The 11,979-nt window shown below is 51.2% G+C and overlaps 3 protein-coding genes across 3 annotated transcripts; 2 read left to right on the top strand and 1 right to left on the bottom strand.

Moving 5' to 3' along the window:
* Window positions 1–2,329: 2,329 nt before the first annotated feature.
* On the bottom strand, window positions 2,330–3,010 carry BP01DRAFT_389179 (uncharacterized protein; the record flags this gene model as incomplete). Its single annotated transcript, XM_025577894.1, has 1 exon — window positions 2,330–3,010. One exon carries the CDS (start codon window positions 3,008–3,010, stop codon window positions 2,330–2,332), a length of 681 nt encoding a protein of 226 aa, XP_025434562.1.
* Window positions 3,011–6,907: 3,897 nt separating this feature from the next.
* BP01DRAFT_406115 (3-hydroxy-3-methylglutaryl-coenzyme a reductase) lies at window positions 6,908–10,548 on the top strand. The gene is made up of 3 exons (XM_025578757.1): window positions 6,908–7,445; window positions 7,530–10,081; window positions 10,169–10,548. Exons 1-3 carry the CDS (start codon window positions 7,128–7,130, stop codon window positions 10,449–10,451), a joined length of 3,153 nt encoding a protein of 1,050 aa, XP_025434563.1. The 5' UTR covers window positions 6,908–7,127; the 3' UTR covers window positions 10,452–10,548.
* Window positions 10,549–11,283: 735 nt separating this feature from the next.
* BP01DRAFT_353725 (uncharacterized protein) lies at window positions 11,284–11,710 on the top strand. The gene has a single exon (XM_025574258.1). The coding sequence runs from the start codon at window positions 11,385–11,387 to the stop codon at window positions 11,625–11,627; it is 243 nt and encodes an 80-aa protein (XP_025434564.1). The 5' UTR covers window positions 11,284–11,384; the 3' UTR covers window positions 11,628–11,710.
* The last annotated feature ends 269 nt before the right edge of the window (window positions 11,711–11,979 follow it).

The raw sequence follows: 11,979 nt of genomic DNA on the forward strand, positions 1-11,979 counted from the left end.
ATCTCACCGCAATGTTTTAGCGTGATGAAGTCCCGTCTCCTTGCGCAGAGGAGGCCTTTGGAAGTTGGCGTCGGGATGACGATTTGGAGGGGGGGGGGGTCTGGCACTGGTCGGTCGGTCGGTCGCCGCAAAGCACGCGGTTGTTTTGGTCGTGGCGCGTGGGGAGAGGCGCTAGTCTCGTTTGGGATGACTACCAGCTCCAGCTTAACCCACTTACAGTAGTCCCATTACTGAAATATTTTGCTGCGAGTCCCGTCCGCTTGCCTTATACAGGTGCTGCTGCTTTTGTGATGGCATTATATGACTGCTTCTTCTGTACTCCTGTGTACTTACTGATCTCTTACTAAGCACACACTAAAGGGAGCAAACATCTGGAAAGCCATGGTTATTTTTATTCAATTTTTCTTTTTCCGGTTCTGTTCGCAAACACGTCACTCGGCTTGACAGGCTGACTGGAATTGAGTAGGCGGAGACTTGCCTTTCCCTATCAGTGCAGTATTTCATGTACTGAAGGCCAAGGCCGATCGTGTATTTGCCAGCAGAAACGCTTTGGTGTTGCTCAAAGAGAGTTTGGTCGAGGCACTTCACCAATTAGAGCTGATACAATGTTGAGGGGATAAAGGAATAAGACAACGAGAATGGCTCTACCTGTGCTGGAACATAGACTTCCCTCGCCTTGATGCCAACATTTTCTGGGTATGTCATCGTGATGGTATTAGTTTGGGGTGACTGTGCTGGGGAGATCGGAAATCTATGGTGATGTACAGTTTACCAGTTACCCCCGCGGCGGCGCATACAAAAACAAATTGGGACCTGAGTTGGACCCGAGTTCCTGCATCGCACTAGGTCGAAACCCGGGTCAGTTCTTAATGAGTCTGCCGTGTATATCATGCCCTAGCGAGGTCTTCGCCTTGGGTGCGCTGATAGAAAACAGTGTGTGGGAAGCCGGAATCCTACTTGAGACCGCTTTGTCGTCCTGCCACCCAAGACCGACGACCTACAGGACATCGCTTTCAAGATGCAATTGAAAACTGTCATCAACGCCCTTCTTTGGGGTGCTACTCTCTACCTTGTCTTCCGATTTATTGCAGCCAGCACTTACTTCTCGCCGCAACGCGGTAAAAGCGCGCCATCTCGGTTGTGAGGAGCCTCCGGTGGAGAAGAATAGTTGGCCATTTGGAATCGACAATTTACGACGCGCACTTGCAGCCGACAGAGCGCAACAGTTTCCTGCCGATTTTCTTAAACGCTTTGAAGATCTCGGGACATATACCTATAGGTATCATATTCGTGTTGCTGCCATTGTTGTTGCTCCTTGTTCTTGAACGCACTCCTTCTTGTCCCTTGATAGGGCACTCAACTGACCATCAAATTAACCAACAGTTCAACGGAGGGCCGAGGATATGTATCGGGCAGCAATTTGCGCTTACCGAAGCGAGCTATGTCACGGTTCGGTTGTTGCAACGGTTCGACAGAATGGAGAACTTGAATGAAGATGAGGTTCTTCGGCATGACCTGACCCTGATTGACAGTGTCGCCAACGGGGTAAAGGTGAGAATGCATGCCGCATGAATACAGCGCGCCTTCAAATCTTCCGCAGCAGCATCACCCTCTTCTGGTTCGCTTCTTCGTTGCCTTTATTCGTTCTTTTTTCTGGTGTTGTTCAGTGTATCATTGCGACATCACCACGTCCAATCTAAGTATCCTACATTTGTCTCCTCTTGGGATGTTCGATCGCCGATAGGTGTGTTCAGTAGATATAGCCAGACCGAACTGCCTACCATGAGCTCCACTGCCCAGAGCTTCATAGCCCCGTGGCACTCTGCACCTGAGACACGCCGAGCTAGGTATTGACTCAGTCTATTCATCAAAGCGAACGTTTCTTGGCGTTTCCTACGAGTCCTCATACATTACTCTGTCAGGCAGGGGTATATGAAGTCCCTTATCTTCTCTGCTGTCGCTTCATATGATGTCCTCCAAACAGGCTAGAGATGACTGCAGAAAACAGGAAGCTCAACTTCCACATGATTCTCGCTTCAGTGGATCCACGCTTTAGCGAAGGAGACAGGACCCGACCGGGCAAGAAACAAAACAAAGACAGGAAAAACAAACCCTCCTGCTTGACTGTGCAGAAAGATAGCATCTATGGAACACAAACTCGAAGAAATACATGAGTACATATGTAAGGTCGCCCCAATCTGAACACTTCGAGTACTCAATATACCGTACTCGGTAGATCTTTCGCAGACATCGGGCAAGATTGAATATGTGGACTCACCCCGGCGCCCTAGGCGAAGATCAATGCAGCGCCCTCGGTTGGGTCAAGCCTTCATCCACTCGACCTCGAAACTTGTAGCTGATGAATAAGCATCTTATCACTTATCAGCTTGGGAGTGATGGAGGTTGTCGCTTTGATCTTAGCCTGGATCAAAATCTCAAGTATCTTGGCCATAGTTTCCGATTCCGGGTTCTCCACGGTAAGGATCATCTGTGGCACGCTTGACGTAGGATCGTGAATCACATCTTGTGGCGTCCAGCCTGAGTCCGAAGGCGACGGCTTGCTACCTCTTTCCGGACGCGAGAGATCTTGGTTGCTCGTTGCTTGTTGTTCTGGGGAAGATGCCGCTGCTGGGTGCCGGAGCATGTTCAGAAGGTCGGTATCACCCTCCGTGATAGTGCCCCAGAGAGCCAGGTGATCCCACGATGAGACCATGGTTCCATTGCTAGGGGAGGAACACAAAGGGTCTGTCTCAGGGACCTCAGACTGAGTCGAGAGCTCCCAGGCAGGTGCACAAGGAAAGGAGGTTGATACTGTCACCGGTGCAGGCGTGCCCAACATGAATAGGCTGGGAGGCGCACATTTCAGGACATGGTCGAGCTGAACATGGGAGACTGAAGTCAGGGCGTCCAACCCTTCGGTATAAGCGCCGTCACTACGCTCATGCGCGTCAAGCACTGCTTGTGGTGTCATCTCCTTGGCCTCTCCCTGTTCAGCTGACAGCCACGCCATACCTGGAGTCAGTTTTTCCACAGCCAGCGAGTCTATGCCGGGCAAGTTCTTGCTCTGCCGCAGGAGAGCAATGTGTCTACATAGGTAAGACAGTTATTGAGCAGATTTGAACCAAGCTTTGTTCATTGGAGGCCGGTCTTCTGGAGGCTTGCGCGGTCGGAGGAAGCCCCCATCTCTTCGGCCTATGCCCCATTCTCGTTCCGAGTAGATGCAAGATTCACTTACGGTCTGAGTTTCGAGTTTTCACGGCTCAAGCCACCAGCGCCCACTGGCAACCGTATTTCCCCACGTTCTCGAGTAGTCTCTGATCTTCACTCACAGACCACAACCCTTTTTTCACCCCGGTCAGTCTGTACCAGCGCTTGCGGCAATTCTTATTGTTTCGATGGACGAGGACTTTGGACACGCTGCTCCAGCTAATTACCGTCTCGTTCTCCCTGTCTGTCGAGACTGTGTAACTAGGCGATGGAGTTAGCGGGGTTTCTACGAAGCCCCAAGCCCCGTGTATAGTGCTTGCTTTGAGAGGAAACACTGACTAAGTTGGGAGACTTTGTCGAGAAGTAACCTGTGTTCCTGGAAAGTCCAGTACCGAGGACAGCGCCGTGGAACTCGCGATATCACGCTTTTATCTCTTTGAACCCTTGGCTGAGAGAACTAAAAATCTTCTCTTTTCTTTTTCTTTCTTTCTTTCTTTCTTTCTTTCTTTCTTTCCTTTATTGTTTCTAATGCTGGCTCAGTTGAAGGAGAACCGTGGGAAAAGTCGAATAAGGGATCTGTCCTGGGTCAATAAGCCATCATGGGACCAGGGCCAGCCTCTCATACTTATACCCACGTGTAAGTTAGTCCATTAAGGTTGACTCTTTGGCCTCGAGAGAAGGGCCAGTTAGCGTGATTGAAGTATCAGCTGTGGACGGAATTGTAGGGAATAGACGGCGGGGTGGGGGGTAAGTAGATAGTTACCAATATGTTAGTTTCCACTTTGTGTGCAGAAGCCCCAAGAACATGAGGTTTTGGGCTATACATAGTGGAAAGACAAGTAACGGTACAACCCCTTCATTTCATTCGTGGACTAATAGCAAAAATCATCTGGTATTCGACATACATGTCATGGACTTACATCATATCAAATCAAACCGGAAGTCGCCCAACACTCAACGGAATACCTCTAATATCGCCTATAACGCCGCCGTCGCTCCAGTGTAATATCACAAATAGTGGCTTACCGAATTGAACAACTGATGGGTGACTCTCTCACACTCAATCAAGGAACTCTTTTTTCAAGAAAGGGTAGAAAGAATGGGTTTGTTACCAGAAGGTCTCTTGCTTAGCTGCCGCGTAGAGAATAACGAATACACCATTGATAAGTTAGGTCCCGACCCTCCCATTCCAACGACTGCTCGGCCTGAGAAGGCACAGAGGGCGATGGGGGCAATCAGTTAACTTGACAAGAGGTACGTACTTTCGTATCATCCGACATCTCCAAGTGGGTTATCTCCACAGCTGAGAGTAATTCTAGGGCCGATGACATCCAGCAGCATCAGAAACACCAGGAGAGTTTACCCAAGTTACAACTAGACCTAGCCTGTGAGATTAGCTAAGCTGTGATGAGAAGCACAAGACTATGATAAGTTTCGGTCCATGAAATGCGCCCTGTATTTTACTTCTTTTTCTTTCTTTTTGGGGGTGGGGGGTGGACTTCTCTCCCGTGTCAAGCACATTCATCTGAGTTCTCCGGAGCTAACTCGAATTCACTATGCTAGATCTGATTAGTAGGGCACTTATACCTGAGCTAGTAAAGACTTGTACCTTAAGTTGACAAGGTAGTTAGCTAAAGGAGGGGTGCTTTTAAGTCCCCGTTGCCAAGAGCTTGGTGAAGGCGCGCCTCTACTGCAATGCTATGAATCCGCAGTCCCACTTTACATGCATTAAATTTCGCAACTGCTTGCTTCCTGATTATCCTCAAATCCCAGGTTGCGTGTCTTGTTCTTGACTTCTGGCATCGCTTCAGACTAGGCTGCCGGGCCTGGGCCAGACCATTAACCCTATATCAAGCAGACAAATTCAAAGTCTGGCTGGGCCTAATTTGCATTCACTGCTAATTGAGGAATTGTGTACGGAGTACTGCAATGTTGGAACCTGTGACTAGTAATTCTGTATTGATGAGAATATAGTATAAATGTAAACCCTTGCGTCTCTGCTTCTGATTCCTGTATATCTAGTAGGTAGAACCTACCTAGGTACCTACTGAAAGTATGAAAGCGGGTCTATTTTTGGAAAAGCGCCTCGTGATTGGTCAAAGGATGTTCTAGTTCGATTCAGGTACCTGGCAGCCTGATCCATGATCATATCGGACCTGTGAAGTGACGGGACTCACCGAGTAGTACTTTACTCAGAGCGCACGCGGCAGTTCAACCGTGGACTGTGGACTTGAATGATTGGAAACCTTGCGTTGTCCCGTGCAACCCCCCCAAAAGGGCTTTTTGGAACTGGGCCACTGGGCTTGCCGGGCCCAGCAGAAGACTTTTGATAACAATTAATATCAGTCCTTGAAAACAGGACACGTAACCATTGGTAGCTTCAGCCCCCATGAGCGCCACAATAGAAAAACGCACATTTTCCAAATTTGTTATTTGTTTGACCCATAAGTTGTTTTGAGACAAGGGTGCTTTCTGGATCAATCGACGGGGGGATGCTGACTCTCCGAGTGAATGATGGAGCCTGGAGAGCGGCCCGCGCAGTGGGGCCATATAAGCAAGGAAATCAAGAGAAAACAAACATCACATCAGATTCAGCCATAGCCATATTCTGAACGAACCGACGAACGATCTGTAATTATGATGGCCAAATCTCAACCAAGACTCAGGAGTGCAAAAGCATACCCACATTTATACCATAATCAGGTTAGCCTACGGCCGGAATATGGGGCCGGCCATGTAACATCGATGTTAGCGCAGTGATATGACCGGAGAAAGAGGACATGTAAAGTCTAAGACAGTTGGATTGTGTGGTCTAAAATCAGTGTGCGTAGCTCTAGAAACAATTTCGGGTCAACCAGGAGAAACGAAGCCTCAATGCTCACATCCGCTAGCCTTTGAACGTGAATTGGGACTCGACACGGTCTCTGGTGTCAGCATTTGACTTGACGATACTTTGAACACACTGCACAGTAAGAAGCTCAGCCTGATGCTACCCACAAATGCGGAGACGAGTGAGCGGCCTCAACCCAAAGTTCCGACTAGGAGCTGACAAGTCCACTAACTGATACCATATCTCTCCAAACCGCGGAGAACGTCCAACCCCATCACCGATAACAGGGTGCATGGGGCAGACGTACAGTGACGGCAGGCCGGATTGACACCAGGGAGTTTGCTGAGGTTCCCTAAAATGCCATCTTGTGTTGACGAGCAAGGGAAAAAATCTCTCCATAGCATCGTTGTAGCACCGCGAGGATATGGCCTCGCGAACCAGCAGACTCTGCCCCATGGATGACCGCTTCATCACTACAGAACATGGACAGTACTCGAGAGGCTAAAGTGCACAGTCTCTCTCCACCCACGATGGAATGGGCCGTCTCTGGCCGTGCGGCATCCATCTCGTGTTCCCACCCACCACCCACAGTGATGGAAGCTGCAATGCCTTGGACTGGGGGAACTCCCAGAGTAAGCTCGTTCTCTCGCAGCAAGTCTAAACCAATCCGCAATGTAGTGCAGGCCGAGAATAAAGTATGCATGAAGGGGTTCACATAAGAGAACAGCTGACTTATGCTCCTTCGTCTCTTTGAGCAACCCGAATTGCTTCCAAGTTGATTTGCTCCCACAACCCATTCTCCGGTTATCCCATAGCCTTTCTTTCCCTTTCTTTTCTGTTTTTCTTCTTCCTCTCTTTCTTTCCCCCTTCTTTTTCTATTTTTTTTTTTTTTTTCTTCTTTTCCTTTTTTTTTTCGTCCAAATCCCGCCGACGAAACTATTGTCCTTGAACTGTACAGCTGAATTATCTCTCTCCTGTTTCTCAACGAGGACATGAAATTTTGCTAGCCCTATACTTGCTTTATTCTTTCATAGCCCCAATCATTCACTCAACAGTTCTCCCCCTTCCCACAATCGAGGATAACCTCACAATGGAATCTGTGATGATGAGGCCGAATCCTGGCTGGGTGCAGCATCGAATCACCACAGGATTACGGGCACTTGTGGGACAGGCGTGTCGATACCCCATTCATACTCTGCTTGTCTATGCTCTGGCAGCGGCCATGACCTATCTTCATGTTTTGGAAGGGAGCTATCGGGCTGCTAATGTAGGTCTGGGGTCCGAGATCGAGGCAGCTCCCTTAAACATTCAGTCTTTCCTCTGGGGCAGCCGCACTCTTCGCCTCGGAGCGACCAGCTCCTGGAGATGGCAGGTCGATGACCTGCCTGAGGCGTCTGAGTTTCACCAAGTATGATAGACTTCTTCCCGCCCCATCAATCTGATAAATAATTCGGGGTGCTGATCAAACGGTGCTTGTCCTGTGATCTATCAGGCGAACTCTCACTGGGCCCTTGTCACCCTTAATGTACCAGATGCTTCTGTCGCGGATAGTATCTCCCTTCTGTCAGATTCGCTTGCCCAGTCCCTCGGTGCGGATTTAATTCCGCCTACTGCCAACTTCTTCACTTCCTCTGATGATGCCTCGTTGGCGTTTCGAGTTCCATACTTCCAACTAAGCGGCTTTCTGGAGGCAGTCAAATCCATAGCCTCGCAAAACGAGAATCATACATGGATAATCAGGTCTCCTCGTGGAGAAGGAAGTCCCATGTCACTCGGACGCTGGCTCGGAAGCTCGTGGCTCTCGTTCCTTCACCGTGCCAAACATGCAGAGACCGTTGACTTGGTGATTATTGGGCTCGGTTACCTAGCCATGAATCTGACCGTGGTCTCTCTCTTTCGGGCGATGCGTCATCTCGGCTCGAGGTTCTGGTTAGCAGCCTCGGTCCTACTCTCTGGCACATTCGCCTTTATACTTGGACTGGGCATTACGACTGCCTGCCGCGTGCCTGTCGACATGCTCCTGCTTTGGGAAGGTATCCCGTTCCTGGTGTTGACGATTGGCTTCGAAAAGTCGATCCAATTTACTCGTACCGTTCTCGACTCGTCTAAAAACCTCCAGCGCAGCGGGTTACAGCAGTCTACTTCCATTGGCAACAATGAGGAGGATACCCGCCAGAGCCAATCGATTTCCAAGACAATTCAGCTCGCGGTTGATCGAGAAGGGTGGTATATTTTGCGGTCGTATCTACTGGAGATCGGCGCGTTGGGGATCGGAGCGGCACTCCGGCCGCAGGAAAGTCTCGGCCACTTCTGCTTCCTAGCTGTGTGGATCCTGCTTGTTGATGCTATTCTGCTATTCACCTTCTACGCCACGATTCTTTGCGTGAAGTTAGAGGTGACGCGGATCCGGGGCCCCGGTGCGCTTCATAAAGCTGACGCGCAGCATGGCCCTCGAATTTTTGGGTACAATGTCAAGCCTGCAAGCGTGGCCCGTTGGAAACTGTTGATGGTGGGTGGCTTCGTGCTCTTCAACGTGCTCCAATTGTCATCTTTCTTCTATCGCTTGATGGGAGGATTTATGGCTCAAACCGCTTTGACCCCTACTCCTGTCAGTCCCTTCAGAGTAGCGGCCAACGGTCTGAACGATATTTACCTGTCAGCTCGCCGCGAGGGAGTAGAGACGCGTGCGACAGTGCTAATGCCTGTTCGGTATGTCCTAGAGTCTTCTAAGCATGATGTATCGGCCACTAGACGCCCCGTGTTTGAGGGTGTGCTGGATGGACTGGAAAGCCCGCTCGGTCGACTCTGGCTTATAGGCGCTTTGGTTATCAGCCTCATCCTCAACAACCATCTGATCCAGGCCGCCCGCTGGCATGCTCTGCCCCGACCCAGAAAAGAGTCAGCTGTCATAGATAGCTCCTCTCCGTCGTTACCACGCGCCCCCTCTGCCACTGACATCAGCTCTCGCAGCCTCGAAGAGACCGAGGCCCTGTTCGAATCGAACCAAGCAACATCTCTGACCGACGACGAGCTGCTGGAGCTGTGTCTTCGGGGTAAGATTGCAGGTTATGGCTTGGAGAAGACATTAGAGCGCATTACCGCGGGATCGTCCAGCGCAGTAACCAGACTGGAAGCATTTACGCGCGCCGTGCGGATCCGCCGTGCCGCGGTATCGAGGACGCCTTCCACGCAAGGCCTCAGCAGCGGCGTCGAAGCATCGTTGCTCCCCTATCGCGACTACAACTACGAGCTCGTGCACGGTGCCTGCTGTGAAAACGTGATGGGATACCTCCCTTTGCCCCTCGGTCTCGCCGGCCCCATGGTGATCGATGGCCAAGCGTACTTTATCCCGATGGCCACAACGGAGGGAGTGCTCGTTGCCAGCGCCAGCCGGGGTTGCAAGGCTATCAACGCGGGAGGCGGCGCGGTGACTATGCTCAAGGGCGATGGGATGACACGGGGCCCCTGCCTGGGGTTCCCCTCTGCTTCACGCGCCGCTGAAGCTCAGCGCTGGGTCGAGTCGTCGGTCGGCCACGAGGTGCTCACGACCGCATTCAACGCAACCAGCCGGTTCGCCCGCCTTCAGACCCTGACTGTAGCGCAGGCAGGCACCTACCTTTATATTCGATTCCGCACCACCACCGGCGACGCGATGGGTATGAATATGATCCCTAAGGGGGTCGAGAAGGCTCTCGAGGCGATGGCGGTGCAGGGCGGATTCCCGGACATGCACACTATTACACTTTCAGGAAATTTCTGCGCGGACAAGAAGTCCGCCGCCATGAACTGGATTGGGGGCCGCGGCAAGTCCGTGATCGCCGAGGCCACGATCCCCGCCGACACGGTACGGAAGGTCCTGAAGACGGAGGTCGATGCGTTAGTCGAACTCAACACTGCTAAGAACCTGGTCGGCAGTGCCATGGCCGGTAGTATTGGTGGGTTTAATGCCCATGCGTCCAATCTTGTTCAGGCGGTGTTTCTAGCCACCGGCCAGGATCCTGCCCAAAATGTTGAGAGTAGTAGTTGTATCACGACCATGAAGAAGTATGTTTCATCCCATCCTGTTCCCGTTGTTTCTTTGACCGGCTGTACATATGCCTCTCTGTCTGTGCTAACGGTAGGTTGCTCTAGCATCAATGGGAACCTCCACATCGCCGTCTCGATGCCCTCGATGGAGGTCGGGACGATCGGCGGAGGCACCATCCTCGAGGCTCAAGGCTCCATGTTGGACCTGCTCGGGGTGCGCGGTGCGCATCCCACTGACCCTGGTGCCAATGCGCGCCGCCTAGCCCGAATTATCGCCGCTGCAGTGCTGGCGGGCGAGTTAAGCACCTGCTCTGCTCTAGCGGCTGGCCACTTGGTCAATGCTCATATGCAGCACAATCGCAGTGCGGTGGCGTCCGCAAGGAAGTGAGGTCTCACCAATTGCCTACCCGCGTCCTTTGATATGAGATGGGCCACTGCCTTGGGAAGGAGACGGCAAAGATGCGCGGTGGGCTGGGAGAGTTAGGTTGTACCTGGCATGATCAATGTGCTGGACCGAACGTCCTTGAAGGCCGACAAATTGCGTAGAGTTCGTTTTGCGTCACCAGATCCAGGGTATAAGAAATGAGCCATGGTTCGATTGTTCCCGTTCATCTGGAAAAAGTGGATTTTGCATTCTACACTTCACGTATCATGCCACAGAGGGCCAAGAACTGCTGCTGGCATGATGCTTCGATGATTGTTTACGTCTATTCACGAAACAACCACAAGCATCAGCCATGCGTCTATATTGGCTGTCGATGCAGTCCGGAGTTGGATATCAAGAATGGGAAACTGCAAAGAAGTCTGTCTTCCAATCTGGAACCCTAGGTACTTGTCGTTCATGCTCCAAACTAGGTATAGAAGGGTCTTTTGTCATCGGTAGATGCTACCGTCCAAGCTAATGGCGGTAACTGGTCACTCAATCTTCTTAAGCTATACTGTTATCGTACAATATTATGCTGTAATATGATAACCGATAAGGTAATACCCTATGAAAAAGTCTAGGAGAGGCTAGCACAGGTTAGTACGATCTGACTAGTGTAGTCTACCGAGTAGTGTAGTCTAGTATAGTCCCGGGCTCGTTGTAAACACCGAAACTCACCGAGAATTTCCAGTCCCGAGTCTCGGTCTTATGCGGGATAAGCTGTTAGCTCAGGGAGCCGTAGAAGTGCAGCTAACGATGTGCCTATCGGCCCCCCCCCCACCCAATTCTCCCCTAAGCTGCGTGAATCTGTGTCCAAATTCAAAAAAAAGTTCTGGGCCTGAGACGCAATCAGATAGCGGCCAAAGTCGTTGTCTCTTCCTATTTGAAACACACAAGATGGTGGCCATCAGTGAGGAAGATGCTCCCTCGGATAGGGTCATCGCAATGGAAACCGCCTTCCGGACGGCTGTGAAACTAGGGCAGATTCCCGGGGCGGTCATCATGGCTCGAGATTTCAGCGGTGAGGAAGGCCCCCTTGTATTTCCGAGAAGACATCAGCATGATCTGACTTTGACAATGAGAGATAGGCACTCTGAATTATACGCGCTGCTTCGGAGGGCGGACTGTGGTCCGCAATGAGTGTAATCGGCTGCCCCCTTTCCAGCCCACCACTCCCTGCCGGCTGGCAAGTGCCACCAAGCTGCTGACCACGATCATGGCGCTTCAATGCGTGGAGCGCGGTCTCGTGACCTTGGAGGAGAGGGTGAATCGCCTGCTCCCGGATTTGAGTGCGATGCAGGTGCTGGAAGGGTTTGACGCCGCGGGGAATGCCAGGATGAGAGAGCGACGCGGTAGCATCACTTTGAGGTAAGTTTACACAAATTTATACCGCGCAGCGGGAAAGCGGGAACCAGATCAGTACAGCAGACAATGTAGTGGTTAATCTCTTTCATTGTGAACTATACCGACAGTGCCTTGCTTTGCTTCAACG

The sequence above is a fragment of the Aspergillus saccharolyticus genome (genome assembly GCF_003184585.1).
Source record: "Aspergillus saccharolyticus JOP 1030-1 unplaced genomic scaffold BP01scaffold_4, whole genome shotgun sequence".
NCBI lineage: Eukaryota > Fungi > Ascomycota > Eurotiomycetes > Eurotiales > Aspergillaceae > Aspergillus > Aspergillus saccharolyticus.

What these genes read in the sequence shown, in the direction of transcription:
- BP01DRAFT_406115 (XM_025578757.1), top strand. Translation starts at nt 7,128, where the DNA reads ATGGAATCTGTGATGATGAGGCCGAATCCTGGCTGGGTGCAGCATCGA. An exon ending in AGGCGTCTGAGTTTCACCAA is followed by an intron (nt 7,446 to 7,529) that starts GTATGATAGACT and finishes GTGATCTATCAG; the next exon opens with GCGAACTCTCACTGGGCCCT. An exon ending in TGTATCACGACCATGAAGAA is followed by an intron (nt 10,082 to 10,168) that starts GTATGTTTCATC and finishes AGGTTGCTCTAG; the next exon opens with CATCAATGGGAACCTCCACA.
- BP01DRAFT_353725 (XM_025574258.1), top strand. Translation starts at nt 11,385, where the DNA reads ATGGTGGCCATCAGTGAGGAAGATGCTCCCTCGGATAGGGTCATCGCA.